Source organism: Orycteropus afer, unplaced genomic scaffold (genome assembly GCF_000298275.1).
Source record: "Orycteropus afer afer isolate SDZICR_OR568_19922 unplaced genomic scaffold, OryAfe1.0 scaffold00402, whole genome shotgun sequence".
In the NCBI taxonomy this organism is placed as follows: domain Eukaryota; kingdom Metazoa; phylum Chordata; class Mammalia; order Tubulidentata; family Orycteropodidae; genus Orycteropus; species Orycteropus afer.
In genome coordinates, this window is record NW_006921989.1 from 1,467,987 (window position 1) to 1,488,171 (window position 20,185).

Genomic DNA, 20,185 nt, shown 5'->3' on the forward strand with positions numbered 1-20,185 from the left:
TTCTATAAATTCTAGAGATAAGTCCCTTGTCAGATATGTTATTACTCTGTGCCTCGGTTTTCTCACTCGGAAAATGGGGATGGTCCTTGGCACCATTCCTCATGGCTGTGGAACTCTTGTGGCTGTGGCCTAGCTGTCTCTTCCTATGGAGTCCAGGATCCAGAGATGTGACCCTTGGTGTGGGACCTCACTCCTCTCCTCCAATTCCTGAGATGTCAGGTGTCACATGGCTTCTCCTTGTTCAAACTGGTTTTGGTGAACTATTACTTTTGACTGACTTAGTTTAAAAATTACCTAGAATTGCAGTCACCAGGAAGCTTGTGGCCTGTGGGTGAACCCTGCCCCTCCTTGAGCACCAACCCTGGGCCTTGTCCTCCCTGGCTCTGGAGGACTGTGTGGAATGTGGATGGTGTGGTACCCTAAGGTCCCACCACTGGGTCTTGATCTTACCTTGTGCTCCCAGGGAACAAGATTTCAGGACTTGCCTCAGAGGTATCCCTCACTCTCAGAATAAAACACAGTCTCCTCTCAAGGCCTTGAGGCCCCCCTGTTGGGGCCTTGTTGCCCTCTGGGGCCTCACATCCTTCTCAGACACCTTCTGCCTCCTGACCCTTGAGCCCAACTTGTTTGCTTTGCCTGTGGGCTTCTGTGCTCGCAGCCCTCCTCCTTGCCTGGAGCATCCGGCCCCAGCTCCTGGGCCGTTCTTCCCCGTCATACACCAGGTGACCCTTCTTCCCCAGAGCCCTCCCTGACCACATGCCTACCCACTCAGTCTTTGCTTTGCTGTCTGCCTTCCTTCACAGCACGTGGCCTGCGACGTCATCTTCTTTGATCTCTTAATGGTTTTTCTCTTTCCCTGAGAATGTCCGCACCACGGGGACAGGGACGTTGATCTGCTTTGTGCATCCTTCTGCCCCCCAGTGCCCAGTACCCGGCCTGGCACACGGTCAGTGCTCAGTCAGCATCAGCCTCTGTACAAGGGCTATCAGGTGGACAGCAGGCAGAATCACCAGTGACTGGTTATCCAGTACCTTCCCCTGGGAGCCAGCCCCGGCAGGCCCCTTTCTCTAAAACCCATGGACTCTGCAGTGTTATGTCACGGACGATGACAAGACTAGAACTCCGAGCTGGTGTGGGTCAGGCGGGAACTGGCCGGCATGGCAGCCCGGGGCCATTAGCTTCCCAGTGGCGGCATGCCTTGAACTGGGCAACGCTCAAGACTTGTCTTGAATCAGGGGCTTCCAAGGCCAAACAAGTGTGGGAAATGCCACGTGCACCTCCTTCTTGGTCCACTGAAGGCCCTGAAAAGTCCTACACGAACAAATCCTGTTGAATCGTGTGGTACCCAGGTTTCCTGAAGGTGTTTGAGCCCTGAGCCATCCGTTCCTGACTGGCCTGTCAGTCAGTGCTGTCTCCCCACTGCCAGGAGTCAGCCTGGTGGTTCTGCTCTCTGCTAGGGTAAAGGTAAGAGGGGGAAGGGATGGACTGAGTCCGTGGAGATCAGGATCCAGGGCAGTCGCTCCTGCAAAACGCTCCTGCAAGGCGCCTCCCACATTTCCCTAAGCTGTCTGCCCTCACTGTAGTCAGCACTGTGGGACTTGATTGCATTCTCACTGTGGCCCCAGTCTTGGCTTCTGTATTGCTCTGTTTGTTGGGAAACAGGCACTGAGAGAAGGGGTGGAACCCAGTGGAGTGTGGCTGGGCTGGGTGGCACACTCCCACCTCCCTCCCGCCTCTTCCCCATCACTTCCCAGAAGTAGGTTGTGGTGTCTTGCTCACACTCTCCAAGCCTGAGGGGCCAGGCTGAAGCCAGTTTCCTGATAGAACCGTGGCATTTCATAATTCTTAGGAAATGTCAGCAAGCACCTGCCTCTTTGCTTTGGGGTGGGGAGGGCTATCCCTGGAATGACCCTGTGGGCCTCCGGGAGCCCTTCACAGCAAGGAGGGTTTAAAGCCCTGGAGGCCAGGCCTGAGGGGCTGCAACCTGTCTGTCTGAGGTTTGCTTTCTTGTGCCTGGACAGCCTGACCCTGGGAGGGGGGGGGCAGGCACTTGTGACCACCCTACTGAGGACACATCAAAAAGGGTCAGGGGATGCCTGGGGTGTGGGATTTGCTGTTGAGCACAGTGGGGGCCTGCTTGAAAATCAACATTTTTTACTGAGGCAGCTACTGTGCTGCTATGGTAAGGTGGAGGGTCAACGAAGGAGGGGAAGGCCTTTGATGAGATGGATTGACACCTGCGACAGTATAGCTCAAGTATAGCAAGGATCATGGAGCTGGCGCAGGATTGGGCACTGTTTCGTTCCACTGTGCATGGGGTTGCTATGAGTCGGAAGTGACTCGACAGCACCTAACAACAACAACAACAACAACTGTGCACTAGGCCCCGGGGATGGGCAGTGAATACGACAGTTCTGGTGTGGGGTGGGCGGCTCTGGTGTTGGGGTGGGGGGCTGGGCAATGAGCAGGGGAATTGAGAGCACGGGGTCTATCAGGGCTGGTTAGTGCTGTGGAGGAAAGGGCAGGAAGTGTGGCTGGACCCAAGAGGTCAGGGTGGGCCTTCCTGAGGAGAGCATTTAGAGCTGAGACCTGAAGGAAACAAGAGGGAGCTAAGGGGCCTTGGTGGGAGGGCAGAACTTGTCTCCAAAACAACTACCTCTGTGGCCACTGAGCACATTTAGAACCTGATAGGGAGTCCTGCAGGGGCAAGGGTGGCTGGCTGGCCTGGGATTGGCGACAGCACACAGCTGGATGAGGGTTTATCTTACTTTTTTGTTCAGTGGCAAACGCCTTTGGAGGACTTGCTGGGCTAGGTCCCGCGGAGCCCCCAAGACCACTCAGAGAAGGGGAGGAGAGCGTGGGTAGTGGAGGGGCGTCAGGAAAGGCCTCTGTGACCCTCCTCCTAGGAAAGACAGTTGACTTGGAGTCCTGAGAAGGATGATCCAGGCAGGGGGACATCACAGCAAAGGCTAGGACACGGGTAAGACCGGAGAACTGCACCAAGCCTGCATAGCCAGCGGGGGCTAGGGGGCAGCAGAGACCCTGGTAGTGGGCCCCCTCCATGGCCCTTGTGGCCCATATGATGCCCCCTCCTCTCCTGCTCTTTCTGTCCACAGGGCAGCACGTGCTGTGGCCCCACAGAAAGCTTTGTGTGGAGCCTGTTCCCTGGGGCACGTGGGGGGTGCTCGTCCTCCCCACAGTGCCCTGAGGAGGTGCTCCTGGTAGATGGGGGAAACTGAGGCCAGGGCCCACCTGTGTTGGTCCTGCTGCCCAGCTGACCTTCTGCCACTGCCCCGGGGCTCTCCAGAGCCACCGCTTCTTCTGCAGAGCTGCTCTTTCTGGGGCTGTGAGTCCCAGTGCCTGGGTGGCCATCCAGGTGGTGTCTGGGTGAACTCGCTCTGTGCCTTGGGGGGTGTGACTGTGGAGACACTGCAGTGCTGGTCCCGGGACTGGGGGTACTGGCTTCATCATTTACACACAAGATTTGGAAACTCAGCCTTCCTTTCCCATCTCAAGTGGCAGCTGGGCAGGATGGGGGGGGGGGCTGCTCTGAGGTTGGGACAAGGCCAGGCAGGGTGGGCAGGGGCTCGGCCTCAGTGCCTAGGACCAGAGGGAGGTATCAGGCCACTGAACGGGCCTAGCTGGGCCTCAGGCCTGTGACTGGGGGTCGTAAAAGCAATCGTCTCCAGGGCCAAGTTAACTCTTGGCCTATTTCTCATGGTTTTACTCTCGTGGGGAAGTTGAGGCATGGCGCGGGTGGGGTTGGGGGAGCCCCTTGGCCAGGCTACCGCAGGCAGTCTGGCTGCAGAATCACATTCCTTACCTCTCTATCCCACTATTGTTAACTCTCCCAAGCCCAGAGCATTCTTAGGACATGGGTAAAAGTTGTCACTTCAGAAAGATGACCCAGGTGTGGACCACCCAGCTCTTTGTTTGCCTCATCTTGGTGTCAGCAGGGGCTGTCTGGAGGTGGTGCTGGGCAGCCAGGCTGGAGGCAGGGGCCAGTGGAGACTGGCAGGCCGCCTCCTCCAGGAGGCCCCTCCTGGTTCCTGGTGTGCTAGATATTCTTTCTGATTGCCCGGGACACCTGCTATTCTCTGCTGTGACCCATGCTTGTGCTGTGTCTGCCTCTCCTGCCAGACCTGGGACCAAGCCGACCTTGCTTCCTGCTAGGCCCCCGAGGCCCAACTCAGGACAGGCCTGGCCCTTGTGGTCAGAAGGTGCTTCGGGAAAAATGGGAGAGCAGGGGAGTGGGACAGTACAATGGTCTTTCTGTGTCAAGTTTGGTGGCATTAGGGCAGTGGGGCCACCTCTCAGAAGCTGATGTTGGGACCATATCACTTTTCTGATGGAGTCACTCATTCGTGTGCAGGATTATCAAGCAGCTTCCGTGTGCTGGGCCCAGGGATACACTGCCTGCCCTGGTGTAGGGGCGTCAGGGTATGTTAGATGGTGATAAGTGCTTTGGTGAAAGGAAGGCGGAGGAAGCAGGGGTACAGGGAGGGAGACGGTGGGAGGTACTGTGTGACTTGCCAGAAGGACTTGCCCTGTGTAGTTTTCTGGGGGAATGACAGCTTTCTGTCCTTGGTCTGCTCCCTGCTGTGGTTCTCCACCCACTTGTCCACCCTGCCTTGCTGCTGACCCAGTTGTAACATCCATTTTATAGCTCAGGAAACAGATCTGTTGGGAGCTCTGACCGCAGGGACTGAGCTCATAGTGCCCACAACATGTTGCCTGCCACTGTACACCAGGCCCTTGGGTGCCACAGTGGGCAGGTGATTGAATTATTTCTTTTAGAAGGATCAGTACAAGGCTGCAGTAGAAGTTAAAGATGTCTCAAATGTCCAGCTTTTCCAAAGTGCTGTACTCTATCATCTCTAACATCAGTTCCACCTTCTCCCCTCAGTGCTTTCTCTGCCGCCTTAGGGTTCCTTATTTCTCAGTAACGTCTCACAGAACTCACACACTGCCACGGGAACAGCTCACACGCTGGTGGAGGTGGGGAGGCTGGCAAGTCTCAGATCCGTGGGTCAGACATAGGTCTGGAGGGTTCTCCTTACTCACATGGTTGCAGGTGCTGGTGAACCTAAATCAGCAGGTCACATGACTGGCTGCTGTCTGAGTCCAGGGCTGAGGTAATGACAAACCAAATGCAGGATCTGAAGCAAGAGAGAGTGCATTATGCCAGAACATTCACACATATACCCTCAAGGAGTAAGGGGTGGTGACTTGAGTCACACCTTTCAACAATGCAGGACTCGAGATACATCCCACCCTAAACAGGCATAGAAGCTAGGATTCATAATACATCACAAAATAGAGGACGGTGGCTTGTTGTTGTTGTTGTTATGTGCCGTTGAGTCGGACCCGACTCATAGCGACCCCTCCTTGGTTTTCCAAGGCAGTATCACTACGGGAGTAGATTGCCCCATCTTCCTTCCGAAGAGGACGGTGGCTAGAAGGGCCATATTAAGCAATTCAGTGCAACTGCAGCAGGTCCTGGCCCCGTAAACATGAGCCAAGGTAACCTGGCTCCAGTGAGGAGGAAGCTAAAGGTGCAGGCTGGTGTGTGGACAGGGTGCAGTCAGGGAAGGCTCCCTGGAAGAGGTGACAGTCAAACAGGCCCTGAAGATGGGGTAAGAGGGCAGGCTCAGAGGCCTGCAGGGGAAAAGGGGCCGTGTCCTGGCCCCCAGTCCCTTTTCCATCCCATGGCCACCTTCTACTCCTTAGAGAGGGATGGTCTGTTGCTGGTGCTGAGCCTGGGGCCGCGAGCAGGAAGAGAACTGAAGTTGGCTGTGAGGGGTGGTTCCGTTTTTAGTGGCTGCTGCAGGAAGAGCTGCCGAGTGTTTCCTCTTGTCCCTCTGGAGGGCTGGGGCATGACTGCCCTTGGAAACCGGGTCAGCTGACAGCAGGGGTGGAGATCCTGGCCTCTTGGGTTCTAATGAGCTGGCATCTTCAGTGCCCCTGCTTCTGGGTAGTCAGTGCCCTTGCTGAACGAAGGGGTCTCAGTCCACAGGGGGTCCAGTCCTATGGCATGGATTCAGAGAGACTAAGAGCCTTCTGTGGCCTCATAAAGTCATCTGCCATCCGGCTGGAGAATCTCTACTGGGAGCCAGATGAGTTCCACATCCCAGCCCCACCAGCGAATAGCCCCTGAACATGGGCCAACTCACTCTGCCTGTCTGGGCCTTGGCTTCCTCTTGGAGGCATCCGCTTGTTACAGTGGCCATGAGGAGCAAATGGAACCACATCCAGTGAGCCAGGTCTGAACAGTAGCCATAGTTTGCTAGGTTATGGTAAAGGGACACTGAAAGGCCTCGCTCACATTTCTTTCTGCCTCCTTGCACCACTGGGTAGAGACTGTAGACCTTCCAGGCTCTCTGCGTGGCCAGGGGTTCATGTCCATCCTTCTGAGGCAGCTGGGTGTGTCCAATGTGATTGTATAGCCAGGTCTCCTCCTGGTGGACACTGACGTATTTCCAGTTTTTCCCTTTCATCAATAACGTGACAGTCCATATCTGTGCATCTCTGTGGTGGCCCTGCTCTTTGGTCTGTTTGCCAGCATGACTTCCTCTCTTTTGAGCGTAACACTGCTGGGGCTGTGACCTCAGAGCCTGGCAGGGTCCCACTCCCCTGCCATTTTCCCATGAAAATGCAAACATTCAGAAAAGTTGAGGAATTGCACAGTGACCACTACACACGTTTTACGATGAATGTCTCTTGCATTTGCTTGATTACATCCCTGTGCTTGGGACTTGCTTTCTGTCACTTGGTGACAGGACCAGCCCGGCCTTGGTCCCTTATTTGTTCCCCCTTCATCTCAGCATCAAGAAGCCTTTCAAATACCCCGGCTGAGAAGCTATAAAAAGCCTCTTAAACCCACTGCTTCTTTCTGGAAAGCATTTCTCCTGAGGCGTTCATGTGTGTCTAGGGGAGGGTCCCTCTGGAACAGCCAGGAGCAGGAGAGGAGGAGGGACTGTGGGGAGGCCAGCAGGGGCATCCTTTTCCCACACCACGCGGGTGCCGTGGGGAAGGAATGAATGAGTACTGCAGACACGCGGGTGGGGCTGTCGGCCAGAGGAGCGCGCTGGCAGCTCTTGAGTCCATTAGGACAGCGCCCCCGTCTCTTTTGACTCTCTGTGACCCAGGACTGTCTCATGTACAGCGCCAAAGCAGCAGCTTCCTCAGATGTCCTTATGCTTGTTCTGGGTGACACACGCCATTGTCACCTTTTCTAGGAGCTCTGGTAGCATAATGCCTAAGGCACTTGACTGCTAACCAGAAGGCTAGCGGTTCAAACCCACCAGCCACTCCTCGGAAGGAAAGTTGGGCAGTCTACTTCTGTAGTGATACTGCCTCGGAAACCCAAGGAGGGGTCGCTATGAGTCGGGTCCGATTCGAAGGCACATAACAACAACAACAACAACAAGAGAACCCTGGTGATGCAATGGTTAAGCACTTGGCTGCTAACTGATAGGTCAACAGTTTGAACTCATCACCCGCTGTGCTGGAGAAAGATGAGGCAGTCTGTTTTCATAAAGATTACAGCCTTGAAAACCCTATGAAGCAGTTCTACTCTGTCCTATAGCTCCTCTGCCCTATAGGCTTGCTTTGAGTCTGAATCAAATCGATGGCAACAGAGTTATCCTGCTCATCAGTAAATGATAAGTAAATCCTGGTCACAACTCGCCAGCTGGTGTTTTTGGACTCGCATCCCCCTGTGTAGTTTGCAGAGTCCTGCACCAGAATGTCAGTTCCTCGGGGACTGGCTCTTGGCCAGCCCTGTTCCTGTGGAATCTGGAAAGTGCTCAGGCTGGAGGAGCGCCTCTCAAATTCTTGTCAAGTGAATGACTCTCTTGTCCCCCAAATTCCTCGAGCGCCTGTGACTGGTTCTTCACTCTCTCTGCCTGACAGAGCTCCTGTCTCACAAGTTCATCTGCTCCCCACCAACAAAGAAGACACTTTGCTTTCTGATTTTGAGCATCTTTCTCCCCTTTTCAGAATATGCCGAGTTTCTGCACTGCAAGTCCAAAAAGTTTACAGACTTTGATGAAGTCCGGCAAGAGATTGAAGCAGAGACAGATAGGATCACGGGGATCAACAAAGGCATCTCCCCAGTGCCCATCAACCTGCGGGTCTACTCACCACACGGTAGGCAGCCCAGGCTCAGCCCTGGGCATGGGGGTGTGGGGGAGGAAGCTGACTGCATACCAGTCACAGATGGGATATGCCTCACTCTCAGCAGAGGGTGTGTTCCCTCCCATTCTCTTCAGACGTAACCAGTCCTCTTGAGATAGGCACGCGGTAGGTACACAGAATTCAGTCTCGGCTTTCAGAAAAACACAGAGGGTCAGGAAGACTGTTGGGAGTGGTGGGGACTCTGGCAAATTGCCCTCTGTTAAAGGGGCAGCTAATACTCAGCTCCCAGGCAGTGGTGGCCATGTAGGGACATAGGCCCAAGGTAGCCAAGTCTTCTGACACCTCAAGAGGAACCAGAAAGGGCGACTTCTCTGCAAAATGTCCTGATTTTAACACTAAGTAGAACACCTGGTGGACATGACATGGAGGCCTGGGTCACTGACCCTCGTGGCACTCGGGATACTGCAACATCTTAACTCCTCTGTATGGGTTCCCTGAGATGAGTTTATTAAAATTTACTTATTTTAAATAAATAATGTCTCTCTATGGCTGACATTAAAAAATTACAAAAGGGTACACATCCTGTCTTCAATGTTATAAATATATTCCTTGTTCTTCCAAGTGATAGATTATGTGTATCTAAGCATTTATGAATAAGTACGTTTTCATCGTGTGTGTGTATTCTCTCATTGACTCCAGCTGTAGCATACTTTAAGATGTGTTAATGTATCTTAAGAGTATCTCTTGTCAGTAAGTTGTTGTTGTTGTTCTTGTTGTTATGTGCCGTCGAGTCAAACCCGACTCATAGCGACCCCTCCTTGGGTTTCCGAGGCAGTATCACTACGGAAGTAGGATTGCCCAACCTTCCTTCTGAGGAGTGGCTGGTGGGTTTGAACCGCCAGCCGTCTGGTTAGCAGGCAAGTGTCTTAGCCACTATGCTACCAGAGCTCAGTAAGTAGGGGTGCTTTTTTTGTTTTTAATGCTTCTTTGGTATTGGCTGAACAGATGGACTGGCATTTATTTAACCATTTAGATTGATTCTCATCTGCAAATACAAATGGCTTGATTTTAAATCTCAAAATTGTTCGAATAGAGCAAGCCCGGTGTAGGATGGGTACCTAGGAGGAGAGCTCTTGGGTCCCAGGGTGCAGTCTGGTTGGAGCAGCAGGAAAAATTGTGAGGTCTGGCCCCCACAGCCTGGGGGAAAGGACTTGGCTGCTGCACGCTGTGTAGACCTCCGTGCGCCCAGCTTCTGACACTCTTTCCCTCTGCTTTCCTTCCCAGTACTCAACCTCACCCTCATCGACCTTCCAGGCATCACCAAGGTGCCTGTGGGGGACCAGCCCCCAGACATCGAGTACCAGATCAAGGACATGATCCTGCAGTTCATCAGCCGGGAGAACAGCTTGATCCTTGCTGTCACCCCTGCCAACATGGACTTGGCCAACTCAGACGCCCTTAAACTGGCCAAGGAGGTTGACCCCCAAGGTAACCATGGAGCTGTGGCTTCCTTTTCCAGGTGCCTCTGAGCATTAGGGCTCACCCAGAATCCTTGATTCCTGGTGACTGGTGTCCTCTTTGGCACATGCTGCCCCTTGGAAAAGGCCTCCTGGGACACCTCATGAGGACCTATAGTGCTGCTGGGCGCCCCCTAGAGGCTGCTAGGCATTTGGGCATCCGTCCTTGAACGTGATACCTGCTCGGGAACCTCGTCTAGGGGGTGAGAAGAGCCCAGACATCACAGCTCAAAGCTGAGTCCGAAATCCTGCCTGTAGAAGATGCCTGCCCTCCCTGAGGCTTGGCCCCCTCTGTCAAAATGGGAACAAGAGGAGGGCATAGGGAGTAGTGGAAACTGGCTTCCCCAGCTAAGGGCATTCAGGTCAAACTTTAGAAAAGGCGATTTATTCAGGACATGTTAGTTAAGCGCTTGCTGTGTACCAGGCTCTATTTTGGCCTTGAAGATCCGGCAGGGAACAAAATCAGCAGTGTCCCTGCTGCCAGGGAGCTGATATTCCTGGTGGAGGAGACAGAATACAACAAGGAAATAAAGAAATTTTCAGGTAGTGGTAAGCGCTGGAAAGCAAACAGAACTGTTTGAGAATGGCTAGAGGGAAGGGTCAGGAGCCTCTGCAGAAGTGAGGTCTTAGGCAAGACCAGAATGATGCAAAGAGGCAAAAGCCAGGGAGATGGGCTGGTGTCAGCACCAGTTGCAAGCTCATTCTGACTCGTGGTGATGCCCTGTGTGTCAGAGAACTGCGCTCCACGGGGTTTTCGTGGCTGATTTTTTAAAAGTCGGTCTTTTTTTCTGAGGCACCTCTGGGTAGATTTGAACTGCTAGCTTTGTGGCTCTCAGCCAAGCGTGGTGACCATTTGTTCTACCCAGTAACTCCTGGGAAATGGACAGCAGGTGCTGGCCTGGGGTGTTTAGGACACCATGAGGAGGCCCTGTGGCTGGAACAGAGCAGGCCAAATGGAGAGCCAGGGAGAGAGGGCCACGAGGGCTGGGGGGCAAGTTGAGCAGGACCCTGTGGGCTGCGGTGAGGGCTTGGAATGTTACTCTTAAGATCATTGGCACTTTATAAACTGAGTGTGGCACACATTGAAATACAGTAAGTCCCTGGATTACGAATGTCCAACTTACGGACAACATGCCCTTCAGCATCATGTAAATTTGCTCTTACTTTGAAACAATTGAGCCAACCCCTGCTCAACAACAAATTCTTCATCACGGTCACTTTTACTTGCTGCACGTGCAGCTTTTAAATCGTTGGAAATGCACCCAGCCTTTTCTTGTACTAAGGGAAGGCAGAATAAGGACCCTGTGCGCCTGTCCCACCTTACCTACAATTTTGACTTAAAGGCACACTTAGGTGCAGAGCTTGTTCATAACCCAGGGACTGTCTGTTTTGCAAAATGCCCTCTGGCTGCTGGGGCTCCGCAGTGGTGTGGAGGGAGTCAGGGACCAATGAGGGCTGGGCAGGCAGGCGAGGCTGGGCAGGCTGTTGCTCAGGATCCCCAGTGTGCAGCCCTGGTCAGAGCACAGTATTTGGGTGAATTGTGACAACTGGTGGCTTTTCCCCCACTGGGTGTGAGCCCCTTCAAGGTCAGGGCTGCACATCTCTGTCCTGCCAGTGAATAGGCCATGGCAACTCATGTGCCCAGGGCCATTATGAGTGTTTTTTCCTGGAGGCACTGCTCCTGCCCCAGGGGGCCTACTCCCAGCCCTACAGCATCCCAGTTGTGTTCTCTGCTGTCATCTCATGAAGTGGGGCATGAGCGTGATGAGACGCAGTGGAGGCTTGATTGCAGGATGACGGAATGAGAATTGATGTAGTTAGGTACCGTTTGTAAAGTTAATGCTGGCATTCTTTCTTTTTTAAAAAAAAAAAAAGTTTTCTGCCTTCAAAAGTATTGGTGATTATTACCAAAAAATGTCAGATACAGAACCTAATAAGATGACAGTGTCCCTTCTCCGGCCAACATGCACTGGCCACACCAGGTAAATATTTTTCCAGAGTTTTTCCTTACACATAGTCTCACATTTTAGTATGGGGATGATCCTCCCCTTGTGTAGTCATGATGTGAATTTCTCCTGATTCCTGCCACAGTGGCAGTAGAAAGAGTTCCCTGTGATGTCTCTGTTGTCCTCCACTGGGTGGCCCATCATTGATTCCTCCGTTCCTTTGTTTTGGGACCTGTGCATTGTTTCTGGTTTTCCATCATTCCCAAGAGAGGTGAAACCTCCAGGACTCCCACCCCAGTCACCTCTCCTACCTCTCTCTGCCTTTTCCCTTCCTGTCGGGTACAAGCTTTGTAGATGGTTGTAGATACAGCCAGGTGACCCTCTGGAAAGGTGGAATTGGTTTACATTCCCACCTACAGAAGAGGAGTAGGGGGAGGTCCCAGGGAGAGATAACTCTAGCCCTGTTAGCCTCCACACCAACAGCTAGCATAGAGGCCACCTTTCAGGGACTGGCTGTGGTGATTGATTGCAGGTGTGAGCTTTGTTCCGAGTTCTCCTTAATTCTAGCTGACTTCAGGGGGGAGGTGGAGTTGGATGGCATGGTTCTGAAGTAGAATTTTGGCTATTTGGAGGAGGAAAGCACTCAGGAATCAGTGTTAGAACTGTGCATGCAACTTGAGAGCATGGAACCCCAACTCTGACCTGGGATTTGAGGTTCGATGAGGCTGCCCCAGCGCAGCACCCCCACCCCCTCACAGCCTGGAGCAGCCATATTGACTAGCCTTTGACACGTGGTTTATCTTAGTGGATAACCCTCTGAGATTGATCTGTGGGAGACGGGGGAACAGGGAGGTGACCTGAGGGTGCCAGCCCGTGCTCCTTCCTCCCGGGGTTGTCTGACTTCTGGGCTCTTTCAGGCCTGCGGACCATCGGCGTGATCACCAAGCTCGACCTGATGGACGAAGGCACCGATGCCAGAGACATCCTGGAGAACAAGCTCCTCCCCTTGAGAAGAGGTGAGGCTGGGTGGGCACAGGGAGGGCTGGGCTTGGGCACTCAGAGATCTGGGGCTTTCGCTGCTTTCGAAAAACAACATTTGTTTTTGTTATTCTCATTACTGAGACTGTGGCAAATGTCGGCGTGTACACATAGACACACGTGCACACCATCACTGTTTCCCACTGCTTGTACATTGTGTTGTAAATCCTTCCCAAATGTTTTTCTTATGATTGTAGATCTTCTTCTGATTTGTATATATTCGTCGTCAGTTAAACAGTTAACACCTGCTCATTTTTGGAGCATGAGAAAACAAAGTGTACAGTAAGAAAAAATTAAAAACACCTACCTTCCTGCTTTTGCAGTAGAACCCCTCATTAAGACTTTGTGGATCTCCTTCTAAACTACCTTTTTTTTAAAAAAAAAAAACTTTTATTGTGGTGAAAGCATACACAACAAGACATTCATCAACATAACTACTTCCCCGTTTACAGCTTAGGGACATTGATGACATTTTTCATGTTGTGCCACCATCATTGCTATCCTTTTCCAAAATATTCCACCACCATTAGCATAGACTCAGTGCCCCACAAGCAAAAGCTTTCCCCCTTCCTCCTATCCCTAGGTAACCACTGATAATCTTTGGTATCATCTTTTTTGGCTTTTTTTCCCTTGGTTTGGGTCAGGTGCGTAACTTCCCCATTAACGTACATATATATATGTGTGTGTATGCATTGTATATATATACATATACATATATATATATGTATATATATACACACATATCTTTTTTTTTTTTTTTTTTAACCTATGTAGAAATTTTCCCTCCCATCCTTGGTAACCAACAAAGAAAGTTTCCTTCTATGTATAAATCTTCCCTTGACTTTTTACAATAAAGAACTAATACTATTACTGTTCTTCTGTGATTGACTTATTTCGCTCAGCATAATGTCCTCTAAGTTCATCCACGTTATGTGGTGTTTTGCAGATTCTGCATTATTCTTTAGGGTTGCATAGTATTCTATTGTGTACATGTACCAGTTTGATTATCTGTTCCTTGGTTGATGGACCCTTAGGTTCTTTTCCTACCAAACTGCTTTTGCTGGGGTTCTGAACTTGTATTAATTTGTGAATTTACTCTCTATTGTGAAAATTGTCCGACATTCTCAAAAGTCAAGAGAAAAGTCTGATGAGCCCCAAAGACTTGATACCTGACTTCAGCGGTTGTTGCCACGTGACCAATCTTGAATGTCCAGCCTGGCCTCTCCTGCCATTGGGATTTTCCTCCTGAGCAGTTTTCACACAAATCCTAGGCATATGATCATTTTACACACTAGGACCTTAGCTTTTCTAAAAGTAACCCTGCCCGCCCCCCTTTCCCCCCATATTATTTATTTGTGGAAGAAACCAGGTCATATAAGTTTCATATAATGACCCACATTCAGGATTTGGCCAATTGCCATTCCCTGTAAACTGGTAATTAGATCTAGATGGGAGACCTGATTAGGTTCAGGAAGCAGCTTGGTGGTGCAGTGGTTTAGCACTTGGCTGCTAACCAACAAGTCTGCAGTTTGAACCCACCAGCCGCTCCACAGGAGACAGATGAGGCAGTCTGCATCTGTAAAGATTTACAGCATTGGAAACCCCACAGGCCAGTTTTACTCATTTAATCCTGAGGATAGTTCAGTGGGGTGGTTCTATATTCATCCCCATTGTATAGATGAGGGAGCTCTGATAGTGTAGTGCCTAAGGCATTTGACTGGTAACCAGAAGGCTGGCAGTTCAAACCCATCAGCCACTCCTTGGAAGGAAGGTTGGGCAATCTACTTCCATAGTGATACCACCTCAGAAACCCAAGGAGGGGTCACTGTGAGTCGGATGTGACTCAATGTCAGTGAGAGAGAGAGAGAGAGAGAGAGAGAGTGTGTGTGTGTGTGTGTGTGTGTGTATGGATGAAGAAACTGAGGCATAGAGAGGCTAAACCCCTTTGTCCAGCTCACAAGCCCAGGAGGTGGCGGAGCTGGTTTTAATCCAGCTTCAGGCTGCTTTGTGACCTGCTTTTTGGTTTCATTTAGCAACACATCAGAACGCTTCCCCATGACAGGTGAATAAGTGTTCAGGACTTCAGCAGGTCCTGTGGCATTCCTCACGGAGGTGCACAGTCCTCGTGTGTTGGACCCTCGGGTGGTTTCCTGTTTGCACTGTGCTGTGTAGCCATCTAGGTTTGATGATGGTTTTGGAAAGGCCATTTCTTCCCTATCTGATGTGCTCTCAGCTATGGGTACCTTCTGTGTCTTTGGTTTTGTTTCTAGGCACTCCCTCCATCATGTCTGCGAGCTGAGGTCTGGGATAAACATGGGGAAATGTTCCTACCTGGGTTGCCACGTCCCAGCGTTGCTGAGACATTGAGCAACAAGGTGGCTCCATAGCCAGAGAGGCGTGGCCAGGGACAAAATCTAAAAACCTTTTTGGCTGCAAGGATCAGGGGCTGAGAAGCAAAGCTGTGGCTGGCAGAAGTTTAAGCAGTAAATGTCAGTGCTGAAGAGAGAAAACCCAGCCGGACACTGCTGTGCCGGCACCTTCCACCTGACCAGCCCTACCCCAGTCCTCCCCCTAGCACAGGCCTCAGCCCCAGCGTCCCAGCCTTGCCCTGAGTAGTGGAGAGCTTGGCCATGCTCAGCCTCTTTCCTGAGTCCCTGCTGTGCACGCCCCTCCTTCACCTGCCTGCCTCTTTCCTCTCTCCCCACACTTGTGCGTTTGCGCCCACCTGTGACCTCAAGTTGTTTTCTCCCTGTTTTTCCTCCACACATCTCTCAAATCCTTCCAGCTGAATCCTTTTTCTTGGCCTACAGCAGGCTCAGGACTCCTGTATCTTTAAAAGAACCAAAACCAAACCCAAGCTTGTCTGTCTCTCCTACTCCCGTTATATAGACGAGATTTGGGCCTCAAGGCAAGTGTGTGTTCAGGTCTTGCTTCTGCTGATCTCTCTGTAACCTTGGGCAAATGACCTCTGTGTGGTTCTCTTCAGTTCCCTCATCTGAAAATGGACGTATTGACAGCTGTGGCAAGGACAACGTGCATGCACGTCTGCACAAGGCAGGCAGGATAGCGTCAGGCTCGCTTCCCCCACCCCACTGCTAAGAGTTTCCACTTGCCCTCAAGTCAGTTCCGACTCATGACGAGCCCATGTCTCTCAGAGTAAACTCTGCCCCATGGAGTTCTCGTGGCAGGGACCTTTCAGAAGCAGATTGCCAGGCCTTTCTGCTGAGGCACCTCTGGGTGGATTCAGACAACTACCCTTTCTGTTAGTCACAGGGCATTAATTAAATAATTTTTGTTTATTGACCATGTGCTGCCATGAGTTGGAATCCTTGGTGGCATTGGGTTTGGATTGGGATTTTTTTTTTTTTTTTTTTTTACCATGTGGCAGCCACTAGGCTGAGTCCTTTCTTTTCCATGATTCCCGTTTGTCCATGACACCCAGCAGGATGGACTGCTAGGGTCTAGTGTCCCTGCTCTGGGGCTCTTCGGAATGCCCCTTCCCTTCTCTTCCAAGTTCTTTATGTCCAAATGCTGCAGATCTTTTCTTCACATGATTCCTTAACATTTTTATTGTAACAGTCGTTTCGTTTTTAAAACCATTCCAACAACGTACTGAAGGCTAGTAAATCGAGGAGATTGTTTCCCAACTTCTCCCTCCAAGTCCCATTCCCTGTGTGCTCACTGATAACTGTGCTTTGTTCCAGAAAACTGCAGTGTCGCCACAGTCATTTAAAAAAACACCCATGTTTTCCTCAAGTACTTTGCTCATTTCCCATCTTACGGTTAAACCTGTGATCCCTCCAGAATTGACTGTGGTGGGCGTTCAACTCTGTTCCTCTGCCAGCAGTGCCCACTGACTAACCCAGTTTTCTTCCCACTGATTTTCAAGCGTTCACCATCAGTGCTCACTAGGTTCTGGGGATAGTTTTGGATTTTCTGTTCTGTTCCATTCATCTCTCTGGCCATGCATGCCTCGATATACCCAGCCACTGAAAACGTAACAGCTTTATAATAGGTTTTAATCTCTGTGGAGATGAATTGGGCATGTACTGCCCTTCTTGGTAAGATTTTGTTCTTACCTGCCTTCAAGCTCAGTTTGTGGATTTTATTTTCCCCAAAGCCTTGCTCTGATCCCCTCAGGCTGGGCAGGGCGTACTTCTCCTTCCTCCAAACCCTTATGGTGCATTTCAGGGTCTGTTTTCTGCTGTGCTTTGTTTCTGCATCCTCCTTTGTTATCTCTAGGAGCCCTGGTGGCGCTGTGGTTAAGTGCACAGGTGCTAACTGGAAAGTTGTTGGTTTGAACCTACCAGCTGCTCCATGGGAGCAAGATGCAGCTGTCTGCTTCCAGAAAGATTACAGCCTTGGAAACCCTATGGGTTGGGTCTACTCTGTCCTGTAGGGTTGCTATAAGTTGGAATTGACTTGATGGCAGAAAGTTTGGTTTTGTGGTTTTGTTGTTTCTGAGTAACATGGTACAGCCATTCAATCTGTGAATGGCTGATATGGCAGGAGCCACTTCCACACTTGAACCCTGCCCAGCTCCAGGCCTGGTCCTCAGTAGGTACCCTGAGCACATCAGCTTGCCTGGTATTATCTCCAACTGACTCTCTCACCATAGGCTACATCGGCGTGGTGAACCGCAGCCAGAAGGATATCGAGGGCAAGAAGGATATACGCTCGGCCCTGGCAGCCGAGAGGAAGTTTTTCCTTTCCCACCCGGCCTACCGACACATAGCTGACCGCATGGGCACCCCACACCTGCAGAAGACCCTGAATCAGGTATGGAAGGGGATCAGGGCTGTCACACACCATGGTATAGCTTAGGCCTGGACAGCAGTTGTGATCACAGTGGCACCAGGCAGCTCCGTAGAGGGAGAGCCAGCCCCAATCCTGTCTAGAGCTGCATTTGTTCCCACAAATAGGTTCAATCTATGTTGAGTACTTACATGGTAAGTGCATTTGAGACAGGGCCTGGTAGAGTGTGAGTGTTCAGTGGTCACTGCTGCTCTCACTACAATCACTGTTTTTAAGACTGCTACTTAAATTGCCATTGGAATTACTGGTCACATGGCCAGAAGCCTGTGTACAGTTCCTGACCTGGCTTAAGAACATCTGGCCCAAATCAAGGCAGAGCACCAGACAGTAACTAAGCGGGGGCTCCAGAGGCTGACCCTTGGCAGGGCTGAAGCCCAGCCTAGCCTCTGAATGGCAGCTCTGGGCTAGTGGCCCAGCCATTTGGAGCATCCCTGCCCCTTTGGGGTGGTGTTAGGAATCAGTGAGGATGCATCTGCCAAGCTTATCTACTGTGTGAAATGCAGCAAGTACAAAACACCCTGGCAACTCCTCTTTTCATTGTCGTTCCTTTTTCATGGGTAATGTATTCACAGGGCTCATAAACTCACACTGCATTCAGAGGCATATGGTGCAGCACCCCTACCTGCCCCTGCCTTGCACCCACATGGAAACATTGTCCTTCATTTCTGTAAATAAAAGCAAGAAGGGCTTCTGAGAGTCACGTTTCTCCCTTTTGTATGAAAGAGGTGACACAGCCCTGGTTCTGTCATGTGGTGAAGCACTTCCTCTCTCATATAGCTGTGTGGTTACTCCCTAAACAGATGGCCTTCACTTCTTCACCCTGTCTTTTCTTTGGGGACCACCAGGATGGTGCCTGTTCGGTCTAAAGCTGCCGTTAGTGACGTCATTCTGCACGTGTGCAGTTTCTTGGTTGGATCAAATCCCCCATGTGGGATTATATTGTGGAACCGGAACAGGCAGGGTGAGGCCTGTGTTCCCCTCATTGTACCCAGGAAGGGGGGGAGCCCAGAGTGGCAGTCAGGGACTTGTGCGTGCACTGGGGACACAGTTGACAATGTGGAGCAGGGCCTTGCCATCAGGGAAGTATGTTTCTGATGGGGAGGCAGGTGCCAAACATGCATCCAGTTGCATGCCTGGTCCAGGGCTGGCTAGTGATGGGGGCTGGGGAGAGACAGAGTGCAGGGCAGGAGCTCTAGAAAGGCAGCCCAGGAGAGCAGAGGGAGAAGTCAGTGCCCCTTGGGTTAGCCAGAGCCTGCCTGGGCTGGGAGAGGAGGGAAGTGAAACTCCCCTGCAGGTGGCTGGGGGCCGCCTCTGAGAGAGCCACAGGCCACAGCCCAGCTGGCTTCTCAGGAGCCTAGAGGGCTCAGCTCACTCAGCCAGAGCTGGGTTCAAACCCTGCCACCTCTGGGAGCAGCAGTCCCTGCCTGTTGGTTTTCCCACGAGTTAAACGGGGCTGGTAATACTGCTCTGGGACACGGCCAGAGATCAGCACATGAATAGACCCAGCCAGTTCCCCCTGGAGGGCAGGACCCCTGGCCTGGGAGGGGTGCTTTGGGGTGGTCCCTACTGGATCCACTGCAGCGCATGGGGTGTGTTGATGCCCGCTTCCCAGCTTCGCGGCAGCTATGCCAGTTGTTCGTGGTGCAGAGTGGACGGCAGCAGCTCTGGTTTTCCCTTCTTGTGTGTTAGCTGGTTCCATGGCTTCTGTTCTGCTCTTTGCTTTGTTTTTTCCTTTCTCTCTTTTTCCTTTCTCTCTTTTATCAGAGTGAAAATTAAGAGTCGTAACAGCCCAATATAGTGCATGCCAAGTTCCTTCTGTCCTTGCCAGTCCCTTTCCCCCGTGTCAGGCAGTGTTACTGCTTTCCTGAGTTTCTTCCTAGAGACCCAGGGGCCTGGGAAGGCACAGGTGCAGGCAGCCCCCCACAGACCCTACTGACAGCCGCCTGTTCTTTGTCGTTGTTGCTGTACATCTTACATCGGTAATACATGCTGCGTACAGTGTGGCAGCGTGTAATTTGCTGGTGTGATCATTCTCCTGCCAAACCCCAAAGACAGATAAAGATTAGATTTACAAAGATACTGATAACAAAAGACAGTAATAATGAAAACTGAAAAAAAAATAATGAGGCATTCAACTTAATGTCAGAACCAACTTACAATGCAGTTGTCAGAACAGAGCCCCGTCCTGTGTTGGGACTACCTGGGTAGCCAGCCCTCTGTTCCTCTGCATCCTTTCCCTTTCCCTTCCCTTCCTTCCTTCCTTTTTCCAGTCTAAATGGTAATACATCCTGCTCACTGTTCTGTACCTCATTTTTCTCTAGTAGCACATCCTGGGGATTATTCCATATTCTTTTTTTTTTAATTTATTGTGATTTGGGTGAAAGTTTACAGAGTAAATTCATTTTCCATACAGCAGTTCATACACATTTTATTTTATGACATTGACTGCAATTCCCCACAATGTAACAGCTCTCTTCCCACTTCCTCCCTGTAGTTACTTCCTCCCTGTGTCCTTCCTTCCTGTGCATTCTTGCCCCCTGAGCTGTCACCCTGTGCCCTTCTGTTCTCCCACAATTGTTCGTTCTAAGGAGTGCATCCACCTGATGTAAATGTTCACCCCCTTTGCCTGTCTGTTGTTCGGCTGGAAGTCATAGGAGTGAGTTCAATTCCAGGCCTGAAGGGTGACTAGGGCCCATAGTCTCAGGGGTCCCACCAGGCTCTATCAGACCA

The 20,185-nt window shown here is 51.3% G+C and overlaps 1 protein-coding gene across 1 annotated transcript in view; it reads left to right on the forward strand.

Moving 5' to 3' along the window:
* The window catches only part of DNM2 (dynamin 2), a 103,451-nt gene that overhangs the window by 45,857 nt on the left and 37,409 nt on the right, over window positions 1–20,185 (forward strand). Inside the window, exons 3-6 of the mRNA XM_007953586.2 lie at window positions 8,002–8,151; window positions 9,424–9,627; window positions 12,520–12,618; window positions 17,259–17,419. Of these exons, the coding sequence (XP_007951777.1) occupies window positions 8,002–8,151; window positions 9,424–9,627; window positions 12,520–12,618; window positions 17,259–17,419 (614 nt within the window). The remainder of the gene's footprint in view (window positions 1–8,001; window positions 8,152–9,423; window positions 9,628–12,519; window positions 12,619–17,258; window positions 17,420–20,185) is intronic.